Genomic DNA, 14,569 nt, shown 5'->3' on the forward strand with positions numbered 1-14,569 from the left:
GGGACAAGTGCGGAGGGGGAGGAAACAAGCATGACTCACCCTATACCCGATGGGGACCTTGTGAGCATGATGGCCCGTATGATGAAGGATTTCAAACAAGAGATGATGATCCAAATGGATGTGCGAGCAAAAGAATCCATTGCTCAATCAAAAGAATCCGAAGCCCGCATGCTTGCCGCCCAAAACACTTTATTTGAGGAGTTCAACACCTTGAAGGGAGGCCGCACATCTAGGACTCCTACTTCTAGGGATAACCATCTACCTAATATTGCCCCGGAGGAGATGATGGAAGAAGTGGTGTATGAGGGATGGCAACGGGGGAATGATAGAAATAGAGTCAATCACATGGAGAATGATCGGTTTGGGGGAAGAAATGGTGCCCGTGGCCGTTTTAAAGGTGACTATGAATCAAGGTACCATGGAGATGGGCTTGATAGAGGATATAGTGGGAAAAGAGCTCCCAAGTCTCATGGAGAGTGGTATTCTAGGAGGGTGAGAGATCAAGTTAGCCATAAGGGGTTTGAGAGGTTAATTGAAAAAGAAGTCTCATATAGAGCTCGGTTGAGGCCTACCTACCCACATGGTGGTGTTGACACAAACCAAAGAGGTAACTCATCAAGTAATTTGGCTACACCCTCTTCTTTCCATTTATCACATAAGTCTCTTGATGTATATGGAAATGTCTCCTCTTCGAAGAGCTTAATCCAAATTAGTAGAAAAAAAGAACGAGAGAGAGAGAAAAGGCTTGAGAGTGAATGTGAGTCTAAAAAGCCAAGTGAGCGTGATAAAAGACAAGAGTGTGAGGTGCAAAAGTCAAGAGAGAGTGGTGGGGGTGAGAGAAAAGAAAAATATCAAATGAGAGAAAAACCACAAGCACAAGTGAGTAAAGGGTGCTTGTTAGATTCTAAGGTCAACCTTGGGTGGGCACCAAATGATCCTTTGCCTCTTGCCCTTGGTGAGGAAACTAAACCCTTATCCACTAACACTTCTTCTATGTCTTTTTGTGTTCATGAATTTGTAGGAAATTTAATTGAAGGCATGGAAGTGAGGCATCATGTTGTACATGGCTTGGAAACTACTCACCCGGAGAAGGAACAAGAGGAACGAGGGCAAGTGGATGAACTCCTTGCCCAAGGTTCAAGTGCACTATCCTTATCTCCTTGTGATGTTTCATTGAATGAGATTATATTAGAGAAACCCCTTTGTGTTGATAAATTTGTTATTGATGTCTTGTGTAAAAAGTGGTCTCATGAGCTTGAAACTTTGAATGCTAAATCTACCTTTGCACCATATATTGATCCTTTCTTGGTAAAATCAAGCATTGAGAGACATGACATTTCTCTTGTGGCTTCTACCTTGAATGTTGGAGTGACTTCCTTGCATGCTAAGATGCATAAACTTTCCTTTGTTGGTAATTTTGAGCTTCATGTGTATGTGGATGAGGATACTAAGACCAAGAAGAGTAACATGGATAATGACTTTAGAACTTGGTGTTTGCTATGTCTTCATTGCAAAGTGGTTAAACCCTTCAATGGGATTGGAGTATTCTATGGCCGTTTTGTGAAGGATTTTTCCACTCATATGTCTCTTGAGGATGATGTTGTGACTAATGGCATAAAATTGCATCGTTCTCATGTTTGTGGTATTGTTTTAAAATTGCTAGAGCAATTGTGTGGGGCTAATTTGGAAACATTTCTCATGATACTTGATGTAGTTTTTTACAAGTATCATATGCATGGTGTTGTGTCTTGTCTCCATGTCGTGCATGAAGGTTTATGGACACATTGCTCCCTTATGTTTGATAATCTCTTGAAATTGATGGGGCAATGGGATGAAATCCATATTGATGAACTTTGTTTGTTAAATGATAATCCTTCTTGCAAACTTGATGTGTGTTGTGATGAACCTACTCTATGTGTTAAATATGAATTTGTGGACTAGCTCTCATTTGAGCAAGAATGATGTATCAATGGTTCCTTATGGTCTTTTGTTGTTTAACCTTGAGAATATGAATCTTGTGAATAAACCTTATTCGGTTACCTTTGAATATACACACTATGAGGACCCTTTCTTGTATATGCCTAGTCTTGTTGAGAATGCCAAATCTTTTGTGGAGATGTTCAAGGATTTGGGCATCATTTGTATGAGGATGATCGAACCAAATAGAAACAAGGTGCTTGGGGCATTTGTGTTTTGGCATGTTGATTGCTTTTATTGCATGTCCATCAAACCATTCAATGGAGTTGGGATGTTTTATGGTCTATTTGTTAAGAACTTTATATCTAATGGCTTTGTTTGGGACTACATTGTGAAGGAATGCGTATGTTTATTTGCACATATATCTTATACCTATATTGTGAGGTTGTTTGAGTTTTGTTATGAAGGGTATCTTGATGATTTTGTCTTGATTTCTTATGGGAGGGATTTGGACATGAAAGGAATCATTAATTTGTGCTCTCATGTTTATTGTCACTTGGCCTTGAGCATGAGGGAACATGATTCTGGAGGCCCACACAACGTCTTTGGTGTATTATTGTCTCTTAGAGCCGTTAGTGGTCTTAATCCTTTTCATCATACTTTCATATTTGATTTGCTCTTTTTCCATTTCGTAGGTGTACGAAATCCGGATTTGAGGACAAATCCTTTCCAAGGAGGGGAGGATGATATGACCACGAGTGCTAGACGTCAAGGGTCTTCATTTCGGCGTGAGCCATGGGTTGATTGGGGCCCAAGGATGAAAGAGAAGACAAGCCAATGGTCCAACAAAGCTAGAGGGATTCCCGATGAGGCAATGAATAGAGACGGCTCGGATTCGAGGACAAATCCTTTCCAAGAAGGGGAGGATGATACGATCATGGAAGCCGTGCGTCAAGGATTTCAACTACAGTTGGATTCAACTGGAAATCGTCCTATTGAGATTACATCCGAAAGCTATGAAACTACAACCATTGTCTTCGTCTTGGAAACAGCTTCACGTGGGTATCTTGCACATTCCAATCGGAGTCCAAATGAGGGAGTTATGGTGGTTTTACGGAAGTCGCGCAGAGAAGGCCGAGAGCTTCGGGAAAAACGCCCGACCGGGCGTTTTGCTTGTGAAAATCGCCCGGGGACAGCGAAAACGCCCGGGCCGGGCATTTTGGCATGTGAAAAACGCCCGACCATTATGCCGCTTTTTTAGATTTTGTGGGCCAACTTTCTATTTTTGGACCCATAGTATAAATACCTCTTGATGTCATTTCTTTTCTTTAGATTTTGATGAAATTAGATGCTTGAGAGCTTTGTTTCCTCTTGGAGAGGGTTTCTATCCAATTCCTAGATTTAGGTTGCTTGAATCCATCAATTGCTAGTTCAAGAATGGGATTTCCATCAATTGCTAGTTCAAGCATGGATCAAGTAGAGGTATGCTTTGAGGTTTGTGGTTCCCTTGAAGATCTAGCCATGGATGCATGTTAGTTATGTTGTAAGTGTCTTAGCTTGCTTCATCAATGACTATGTATCTCAATTTCCACCCTATCCAATGTTATTTCCTTCTTTGTTTATCTTAGTTTCCTTATTTCTTGTTGGGTTGCCTTTATTGATACAATTGAAAATCTACTTCACAAAAATATTAGATCAATCACCTACAAATTGGGTAAATCCTTGGGAAATGGATCACAAAATACATGGATCCATATCATCTATATCAACTATACACATGTAATGTCAACTACTTATACAATTCATGTCAACTACACCCATATAATGTCAATTATGTGTACAATCCATGTCAACTACATATATAATTTATGTCAACTACATATATACAATTTATGTCAACTATACACATATAATGTCAACTATAAGTTGTTGACATTTGATGTGCAGACTATTGACGATAATACCCCCTTGTTGACATAAACTACACGCTGTTGACATCGCGTGAAAATTGTAAATGAGTGGCTGTCATTTCATCTCAATTCTCAATTAGGCCCAAAAATGTCAACCTAACAAGACCCGTTGACATTATTTGTACGTAGTTGACATTAAAAAGGATAGCTAAATCTTGAATCTAACTCCTAGCAACTAATTCCCAACTGGGGAATATCAACAATCACCTAAAGTGTATTATGATTAAACTTGATTCCCCAATCCACCTCACATCCAATCCACCTCACATCCAACATAATTGATCTGCAATAATCTCAAGTATGAACCAATTCATTCAAAATCTCAATATCAGTTAGATGAGTTCATAAGAAATTAAAAAATTAGATTAAAATGAGGAATAGAAGAGTATTAGAATTTATTATATCATCCAAAATTAAGAGTTCATCAATTGTTCACAAAAATAGAGAGAGGGTTTTAGCACAGTAAATTAATTCTCCCCAAAATCACAGTGACGTGATTCCACTAGTTGATGACCAAAATCCGCCATTGTTGTCCGATCAATTAGCTTGACCACCTCCACCGAATTCCCTTAGGATTGTACAAAATGGCAGCCCTAATCTACCACCTCATCTCCGCAACCCGAAACCACCTCAAATTCCCCGCTGATTACGCCGCCAAACCCTACCATCCCCTCCCCTTCCCTGCCGCCGTGGCTAATCACCACCGATGGCAGCACCTCCAGCTCCATCTCACCATCCTCTGCCTCCTAATCGCAATCGTCCACCACCTCCTCACCTCCTCCGACGCCGATCCCCTCGTCAAAGGCCGCACCGCCGTCCACCTCTTCACCTCCCTCAATCCGCCGCCCTCCTATCCGTCGGGGCGACGCCGGCAAGGGGCTAACAGCTCCAACTGACGCAGCTGCTCAATGCTGTCGATTGGAATCGTTGGAATCCAATCGTTGGAATCGATTGAATCACAGAAATCGCGATTGAATCACAAATCTCACTGAAATCGTGATTCAAACCTGAAGAACCCTAAATTAAAACACGAAATGACCATTATACCCTTTCATAATAAATTAATCTGAAATTATTTTTTATGTATCAAAATCTGGACCACTTATTTAATAAAAATGAGTGGCTGATATTGCATCTCATTTCTCAATTAGCCTAAAAAATCTCAATTGGTCACAACCCTATATATATATATATAGAGAGAGAGAGAGAGTTGTGATCAGTGTCGAACCATTTAAAGACCGAACTAGAGACCAAATCTGGGCCATTAGATCTAGTTTTTTTGATGAGACGTGCTGCTGTGAAAATTTTTTCTGCTTCATTACTAGCCCATTTTACTTTATTGTATAGGTTTATTACTTCATTCTGTACCTAATACCTTGAAACTACAACATGTTTTTACTTGCTTCCAGTAGGTTTTGAAATGATTCAACATATGTTTCATTCAAATTCATTGACGTGGGTTTTTGCTTGATTAATATTTAAAAATGCAATTTATTCAAGTGAGTTTATTACTTCATTCAGGAACGTTATTACTTCATTGGATAAGATTTTTACTCCATTCCAGTAAGACTTCAAATGCTTCTACACATACTTCATTCCAATAATTTATTACATTATTCCATGTGTTTATTAAACCAATATTAGCGCCATGGCGGTGGTGATAGATATTGTAGAGAGAAAGAACGGCACGCGACGGCGAAACCACATTTACGTATTGGAATGAAGTAAAAATCTACTGGAATGAAGTAAAAACCTACTAGAATGAAGTAATTGTTAGAGTTTGTATACTAGAAATCACGTTTCGAGTGATTGAATACTGTAAAACTCTTATTTTATTTTCCAATAAATAAAACAGATTATTTTTGTCATAATGTTGTTATGTTTTACATTTAATGGATGTTAATGCATGTTTAAATGTATAAGTTAACTTAACAAAGTCTAAGTCTTTGTTTTAGTAGACCGGTTGTGGGCGTCGTCCACTTTAAGGTAATACGGTCAGTTCTAAACAAAGAAAAAGATGTATTTCACAACCTAGATGGAATTTGACTATCCATCGAGAAAGGTTGCAATGTCAGTCCGCATATTTCTAAGCCTTACTGAAATAAGATGACATTGGTGTGGTATAGCACTGAACGCATCTAACAGCAAGACTTGCCTTAGGCTATCTACTGAAAGGCGAGGTCTTGATAAATATTTATTTCTTAATCAATGTAGGTTAGCATTGAGCATACGGTATTGATTGTGCACTACTTTGACTTATCAAATGGTGCGGGTTTTTCGTAACCCAATGATCCTGATATATTGGGTAGTGGTGATCAATATCTAGCGGTGCTAGGATTGCTATCATATTGAATCGTGCGCGAGCTGAGTCTCGTTTGATAATGTCCTCAAGAGGAGCACGAAACAAGGTTTTATTATTCGGAACCTAGCTAGTTGGAGTGTGATTACTCTATGAATAATAAATAAGCGTTTCATGCTAAGTCCACTCTTGGAATCAATAAGAAGTTAATTAATTAAGTCAATAGCAGACATTAATTAATTAATGGACATTTTAATCTTAAGCACGGGAAATGAAAGATAAACGGAAACCCGGATTACTTGTAATTTCGGATTTGGATGGGGAGAGTTCAATATTACTTCGTTAGTGGCTGCTCGTAATATTCCAATTATAACTTATATTAAATTGTGGGTTCAATTTAATTAGTAAAAAGTAAATTGGATGAGCCCATATCCAAAACCTTCCATAGATCCCTGTCTGGGCCCAATAGGAACTTAATATAAATAGGAGAATAAAGGAGACAGAAAACACAACTTTTCATCATTGTAATTTTTGAAAATTCCCCTCCCCAGCTGAGGAGATTTTCGAATTCCTCTCCTATTCCAAAAAGGATTTCTTCTGTCTTCTTTATTTAAGTCCTAGTATTCTAGTAAGATCAGCCCACACTGATATTGGGATACAGTTCGGGAACCAGAGAAAAGATTTGTGGTCTAGTACTCAAAGCATCACGTGGAGAAGAAGCTAGCCATCTTCAATTCTTTGGAGAATTAATTAGGTATTTTTCTGCTCCGTAGAAAAGCATGTTTTAGGTTTCAATATTCTTAAAGCATGATTGATTCAAGTTGTAAGCATGATACATGTGATATTTATGCGAATAGGTTTTGTCTAAATAATCTGCTAAATAGATCTGATTATTATGTGATTGATTTATTGTTTTAAACGCTCCGCTTCCGCTGCCAGTTCCAACAGTAAAAACCTACTAGAATGAAGTAATATATTCTGGAACGAAGTTAAATCTTCGTAACATGTTAGTATGACTTATTTACCTTCGGATGAATTAAAATAGGCTCGTGATGAAGGCGAAAATAATTTATAAATTTTTGTATCTTATCTATAAAAAACTAGATCTAAAAGCCCTAATTTGGTAGGGTTCGGTGGTTCGGTCTTTAAGAGTGTGGATAATGAGACTCCATATATATATATATATATATATATATATATATATATATAGGTTTGTGTTAAAATGACAACCCCTCTTAAAATGACAACGTGACAACGCTTATACAGCAATATTATAAACGCTACACAGCAATATCCAACACGTTAGACAGCAATCTATAGATTGCTGTCTAACGTGTTGGATATTGCTGTTCAAGAAAAATTGCTGTTTAAAGTCTACAAAATTGCTGCCCGTCTTTTTTGGTTTTTTTTTTTTTTTGCCACGTGGCAGCTTATTATTCGTCCACGTGTACAAATGATTGGCTAGAAATGGTGGTATGGAGTAAAACTCAAAACACTTGCAGTCCATTGGATCTTATGATCTAACGGTTAGATTAATGTCACGTGTCATCTAATGATGTAGAATTTTGGACTAATAATGTAGCTCGGATAATAATGTAGCATTTTAGTTTAATAATGTACAGTTTTAGTCTTACAATGTACATTTCTAGTCTAATAATGTACCTCGGCTAATAATGTAGATTTTTAGTATGATAATGTAACTAATCACAACCATCCAATCTAATGATCCAAGGGCTGTGATTAGTGCTGTGTTTTACACTAAGATGTTGTAAGGACCCTAACACACCCCTATATATATATATATATAGGGTCTTGTTAGGTTGAGATTTATCAACCTAATTGAGAATTGAGATGCAATCTCAGCCACTCATCCAGAATATTTGTGAAATGTTAACAACATGTAGTTTATGTCAACAAAGGGGCATAATTGTAATTTTATTAATTTTCTTTATTTATTTCTTTTTTAATTCTTTTTTAATTTTTTTTGTAATTTTTTTTTCATTTTTTTATTATTTTTTATTTTTTTTATTTTTTTTTCAACTACATATACAATTCATGTCAACTACACATCAAATGTCAACAACTGTATTCAATAAATACTATTTGACATGAATTGTACATGTAGTTGACATTATATTGTGTAGTTAACATGAATTGTATATGTAGTTGACATGGATCGTACACATAGTTGACATTATATATGTGTAGTTGACATGAATTGTGTGTGTGGTTGACATGGATTGTACACATAGTTGACATTATATGTGTGGAGGGTTGACATGAATTATATATGTAGTTGCAAAATAAAAATTTTAAAATTTTAAAATTTTAAAAAAATAATAAAAAATAAAAAAAATTAAAAAAAATAATAAAATAATAAAATAAAAATAATAAATAATAAAATAAAAATAATAAATAATAAAAAATAATTTTAAAAATTTTAAAAATTTTAAAAAAAATTAATAAAAAATTAAAAAAATATTTATTGAATAAAATTTACCATGATATTACCATTCTGCCCTTTCATAATTAATTAATCTAAAGATATTTTCCATGAGGAAAAATCTAGACCACTCATTTAATAAAAATGAGTGACTGATATTGCATCTCATTTCTCAATTAGCATAAAAAATCTCAATTGATCACAATCCTATATATATATATATATATATAGGTGTATTAGGGTCCTTCACGGCTCTTTGGTGTTAAGCTTCAAACAAATCACAACCCTTGGATCCTTGAATTTGATGGTTGTGATCAATGCATTATTAAATGACACATGACATTAATCTAACCGTTATATGACAAAAGGATATGAATACATTTGTGATCAAATGAAAACTCTAAATATTGTACAAACTCAAAACTATGATCTGGACCATTGAAAAATGTCAACAGATCACAAAAAAGCATCAACAGGAAAATATCAACAGAATTTCAACGGTAGTCAATAATTGATGCTGTGTTGATATTGCGTTGATATTGTGTTGACATTGAAATCTTGAAATTTTACACTGTGTTGATATTGTATTGAAACTGTGTTAAAGCTATGTTGAGGAGTTTTGAGTTTGTACAATATATAAGTTTGCATTTTATCGCTATAAAAGCCACCACAACACCACTAAGATCTTATAGTCGAAGTGCAATAAATTAGGGAGTACATAGCAACGGCAACAATTTTATAAAATTTAATGTACTATAACCAAACAAACTCTAGTCCTCCCTAAAAACTCCATGTTTGGTCAATGGGAAAGTATAGTTGTCAAGTAAAATGATTCCTGAAAAATGAATCTCGGGAATATGATTCCTAATAATTTTACTTTTCGTGTTTGGAAAATATCAAGATTTTAAATTTTATATTTGATTTGAACACCAAAATAAAAATATACTTATTATTTTTTATTTATAAAAAAAATAATAATTTTTTAATAAATTATTAATTTCAAATAATAATAAAATTATATTATTATATTTATTATTATGATGGATAGTTTAAAATGGATTATCCATCATAATATATAATAATATAATTGTATTTATAGTTACATGGAGTATTATAATAACAATAAATATTATTATTACTATAATTTTTGTTATAATATTTAAGGATATTATAATTAAATAAATTTTATAATATAAAATTTCACTATGATTTTATTGATTAATTATTAAATTATAAAATAATTATTATTATTTATTATTATATGATTTATATTATATAATTACATTTAATTATTTAATAAATTATTAGTCATTATTATGATAATAAAAATTATATATAAATATTATAAAAATGTAGTTATAATTTTGATAATTTAAATTATAGTTATTTATTATAATGAAATTAAGTATAATTTATAATTTTATATTATTTTTAAAACATTTTAATTAATTGATTAATTAATTAATTAATAATAATAATAATAATAATAATAATAATAATAATAATAATAATAATAATAAATTACATTAAATATGTAAGAATCCTAAAATTGTGAAAAAGAATACCTAATAAAAGTTAGGATTTAGAATCCTGGAAAGTTGTACTAACTTTCCTTGCTCTCGGGATTCTGATTATTTTCTCAGTTTGATTAAAAACCGAAACAATCACATAAGTTTAAAATTTAGGGATTCAGAATACTTTCTCGGATAAAATCCTGGCAATCAAACATGGCCTAAGACTAGGTAGGAAACTATTCTACTATTCCCAAATTTGTTTTTTAGGACTTAGGTAGACAAACAAGTCGATTTTGCGCACCCATAGAGCATAAAATTTGAGTAATTTTTTTATTTTATGATCACTCATTATATGCATAGTATATTCGGCCTAACATTTACGCAAAACCATATCACATGCATCTATAAACTTATACGTAGGGGGCCTTTGGTAGGCTATATGTCTTAACAAGTGAAAACTCAAAGTGAGATGATTTATCTTAATTTTATAAGATAACACAATTTTACCTATTGAGTGAAAACTTAATATATGAAATGTGATGACTCAAAGTGAGATGATTTATCTTAATTTTATAAGATAACGCAATTTTACCTATTTAGTGATAGCTTAAGATATGAAATGAGATGATTAGGTTATATGTCTGAAAACACATGTACGCCTTTCTTATATTTAATTTTTTATTAATTAAATTTACTTATAACATAATTAATGATTTTAGCAAGAAAAAATTTAACAGTAGCAAACTTTATTAATTAGTACTATAAAATAAATAATAGCAATAGAGAGAGAAGAGGAGTAGCAGGAGAGAGAGAGAGAGACAAGGGATCGGAGGAGGGGGGGACGGAATAGCAGTAGAGCAAGTGGTGTGGGGTGGGGTTGTGGGGGTGCGTAGGTGGTTGGGGGAAAGGGAATAATAACAATAGGGAGAGAGAGGGTTGGTGGTGGGAAGGGAATCATAACAGTAGAGTAGAGAGATACATGAGTTTGAGGAAGAGCTATTAAAGTCAAGAGCATAAATTTGAAGAGATAGATAGATACACAATCATACATTTTTTCCCCTGATTATTTATCATAACGAGATAACTATTTTATGCTTGCTTTGATCGGCTGACTATTTAACACAACCACACTTATATTTTATCTAGGCTATCCAATGCCCATTTAAAGCTGATAACTTAACTATCTTGTCTTATCTATACCCTTACCAAACACCCCTTCGACAATGAGAGCTTATGCAAAGAGTAGAAAATACTAACATCCCAACTCAAAACAATAAAATTAAAATAATATAGACAAAGTTATAGTAAATATGATTTAAATCTACCCCAGTAATATGGACATAGGTATAGTAAATATGATTTAGAGTTGTGAGTAAATTGTTGTTCCTGAAATCATTTTTTTTATTAATTTGCGAGAAATAAAACAACGACGCAGACAATCCATCAGGCATATGCTATTTCAAGTTTGGCACTAGTAAGGTGAGACAAAACTTATGAGATTCATCAAATAAAAATCTTACGGATAAATATTAAGTGTAGAAGAATTTGTAAAAACGAAAAAAAATTCTCTATATAAAATACTCGTATATCTTGAAGAACAAATACAAAATCTTTCAAATAGTACTACGTATATGTTGGGTCAAGTGACATTCATGCACTATAATAACCAAACAACCACTAGTCCTCCCATGATTGTGAAATTTCATGATGAACATGTGACGAATAAATGAGAAAATTTAAAGCTGGATTAAAAATTTGTTTTATTGTAGAGTTGTTAAAATTCTTGTGGCCCCATAGAGAGAGATGTACATATGGTTGAATGCCAGCCAACACTTATTACTTGGCATACCATATCATATTGTACTCCCCAATTATCAAGGTATCCTCAATTATTGTAATTTTAATTAAGTCGGTAATACAATGTATAACCTTTTTTAATTGTTTTCCTTTTATCAATGGTATCCTCAATTATTGTTATTTAAATTAAGTTGGTAATACAATGTAGTTTGAATACTGGTACATATAAAGTTGAAAGATTAAATATAATGTGATACTATGTTTGATTGAGATGTTTAGATTTATAAATAAAATTATAACGCCTAAAATTTTAATATATTTTTAAATTTTGATTACTGTTGTTATATGTAGATTATTTTAAAAAAAATATTTTATACGCATAGTAGTCTTTTAACTATTTATAGCATTGACCATAAAAATGAGTTTTTACATAACTCACTCACTCATAATATATACTCCTTCCGTTCCATAGCAGTAGAATCACTTCTCGGCAAAGAGATTAAGAGAGATATTAAATGTATCATAATATATACTCCTTCCGTTCCATAGCAGTAGAGTCACTTATTGGCAAAGAGATTAATAGAGATATTAAATGTATATCAAGTGAAAAGGTAACACAGTAGGGAAGACAGAAAAGTAGAGAGAGTAAAATAAGGAGAGAATAAAGTAAGTGAGGGAGAAAAATGTTACTCCCTCCGTCCCACTTAAGATGACACGTTTTCTCTTTAAGTTTGTCCCAACTAACATAACACATTTCCTTTATTGGAAACTTTCTCTCTCCAATTAATACACTCAACCACTTTTTCCCACCTCTATTAAAATATTCATCTTTTTTTCCCTCTCTATTTTAATACTTCCACCCACCTTTTCCATCTTCAATTAAACACATAAACAAATAACTCTTAAAATTGCATGACAGCTAAGGAATGTGTCATCTTAGTCGGGACGGAGGAGGTACTTTTTGCTAAATAGGTAAATGACTATCTTATGATGAAACGTCCCAAATTGAAAAAATGATTTCACTACTATGGAACGGGTGGAGTACTACTATTAGGGTAGGTATGTGATAATAATACAGAGCCAATTTTAAACGCACAACATTAAACCAAAAAATAGATCATTGTAAGGGAACACCTAAGGTCATTTTTACTTTAGTTTTAGTTTATTATAGGAAAATTAGATTTTAATATGACCTAGGTGATTTTTAGATCGTTTAATTTGCTTTAAAATCCAAATTTCCTATAATAAACAAAAAACGAAGTTAAGAGGATTAAAGGTCCTTATGTGTTCTTTTATAATGACCTAGTTTTTTTGTTCTACCTCTGTATTTAAAGGAGTGTTTTTTTTTATCGCAATCCTATATGTATGTATAGAAAAGGAGAGAGAAATGCTATGATATACTAATTAATGTGAACATCTTCCATGAGTACTGTTTTCATTTAGTTCTATAATATTTTCTTCATATGGGTATACAATGCAGTTAAAACAAAATTAACTGCTAGACTTTAAGCAATTAACAATTTTCAACCCTTTAATAGTGAAGATCTACTGTAAAGTCGTCACCTTGTTGGGTGATTTGTGGTCATGGGTTGGAATCTAATAGGTAATCAAAATTTCACTTTTGAATTCATACATCGTAGTCGAAATCATTGATAATTCACAATAAATTCGTATATAGAGGAATGATATGCTAAATACATTATATGAGCACATCTCTCATTTGATTCATTTTTAACTTTGTTCATTTCGATTTATATATTTAGTTTGTTTCTAATACATTAAAAAATGATATTGAAATTTTTAATTTCTAAAAATTTATAAAAACCAGAGCTTGATATGTTGTTTTATTAACTTATTTGAAATTATAGACAAATAGAGCAAATCGAGCTTTGATTTTTATGAATTTTGTGAAATTCGAAATTTCAGTTACATTTTTTAATGTAATAAAATTAAACTAAGTATATAAAATCGAAACGGACAGCGCTAAACATGCATCAAACGAGAGTGATACTCACACGAGGACCTCACATAAGGTATGTAGCATATTATTTTTCTTCTTACATATGTGTGTGGGTTGACCTGAAAATATTTTTTATCGTAAAAAACTAAAATTAATTGTACTAAAAATATGAATTTAAATACTCCCTCCATCCCGCTTTAGCAGTCCCATTGACTTTTATGCCCTCTTTTTGTAAAAATGATAAAAATTAGTTAAAGTGAAGTAATGGTAAAGTAAGAGAGACAATAATGTAGATAAGACTTTTCTCTATATTATTCTCTCTTAATTTATCATTTCTCATCTTTAACTATTTTTATCATTTTCACAAAAAGAGGACAGAAAAGTCAATGGGACTGCTAAAGCGGGATGGAGGGAGTAATTTTTTCTTTCTTTATAGCTAGCATTTGAACCCCATCAAGAAATATGCATTCATCATAGATATGCGGACTGCATTGGATGAAAATAATAATCTTCATTATCATGTCAAAATGAGTTCTTATTTTGATTATATATTAGGGTTTATAATTATATATTACCCCCTTCTAATCTTAATATGAGAGTAGTTCAATGCACCATACTTATAAAATTACCGAATTCATTGTAGAATTTAATCCATTAAACAACATAAAA

The 14,569-nt window shown here is 32.9% G+C and overlaps 1 protein-coding gene across 2 annotated transcripts; it reads left to right on the plus strand.

The window, feature by feature from the left end:
* The first annotated feature begins 777 nt into the window (after positions 1-777).
* On the plus strand, positions 778-3,539 carry LOC148934112 (uncharacterized). Of its 2 annotated transcripts, none has more exons than XM_089063304.1 (2): positions 778-1,141; positions 2,613-3,539. In XM_089063304.1, exons 1-2 carry the CDS (start codon positions 856-858, stop codon positions 3,176-3,178), a joined length of 852 nt encoding a protein of 283 aa, XP_088919430.1. In that variant the 5' UTR covers positions 778-855; the 3' UTR covers positions 3,179-3,539. The 2 variants fall into 2 exon arrangements, with proteins under 2 accessions (XP_088919430.1, XP_088919431.1); XM_089063305.1 differs by having other exon boundaries at positions 778-1,135.
* Positions 3,540-14,569: the final 11,030 nt, after the last annotated feature.

The sequence above is a fragment of the Salvia hispanica genome, chromosome 1, assembly GCF_029641045.1.
Source record: "Salvia hispanica isolate PSC_SH4W2 chromosome 1, Shi_PSC_v1, whole genome shotgun sequence".
Lineage (NCBI taxonomy): Eukaryota > Viridiplantae > Streptophyta > Magnoliopsida > Lamiales > Lamiaceae > Salvia > Salvia hispanica.

Bases quoted from the DNA above. Each gene is read 5' to 3' on its own strand.
- LOC148934112 (XM_089063304.1), top strand. From the start codon at position 856: ATGAGAGAAAAACCACAAGCACAAGTGAGTAAAGGGTGCTTGTTAGAT. The intron at 1,142-2,612 runs GTGCACTATCCT...TCCATTTCGTAG, and splicing joins ACTCCTTGCCCAAGGTTCAA to GTGTACGAAATCCGGATTTG.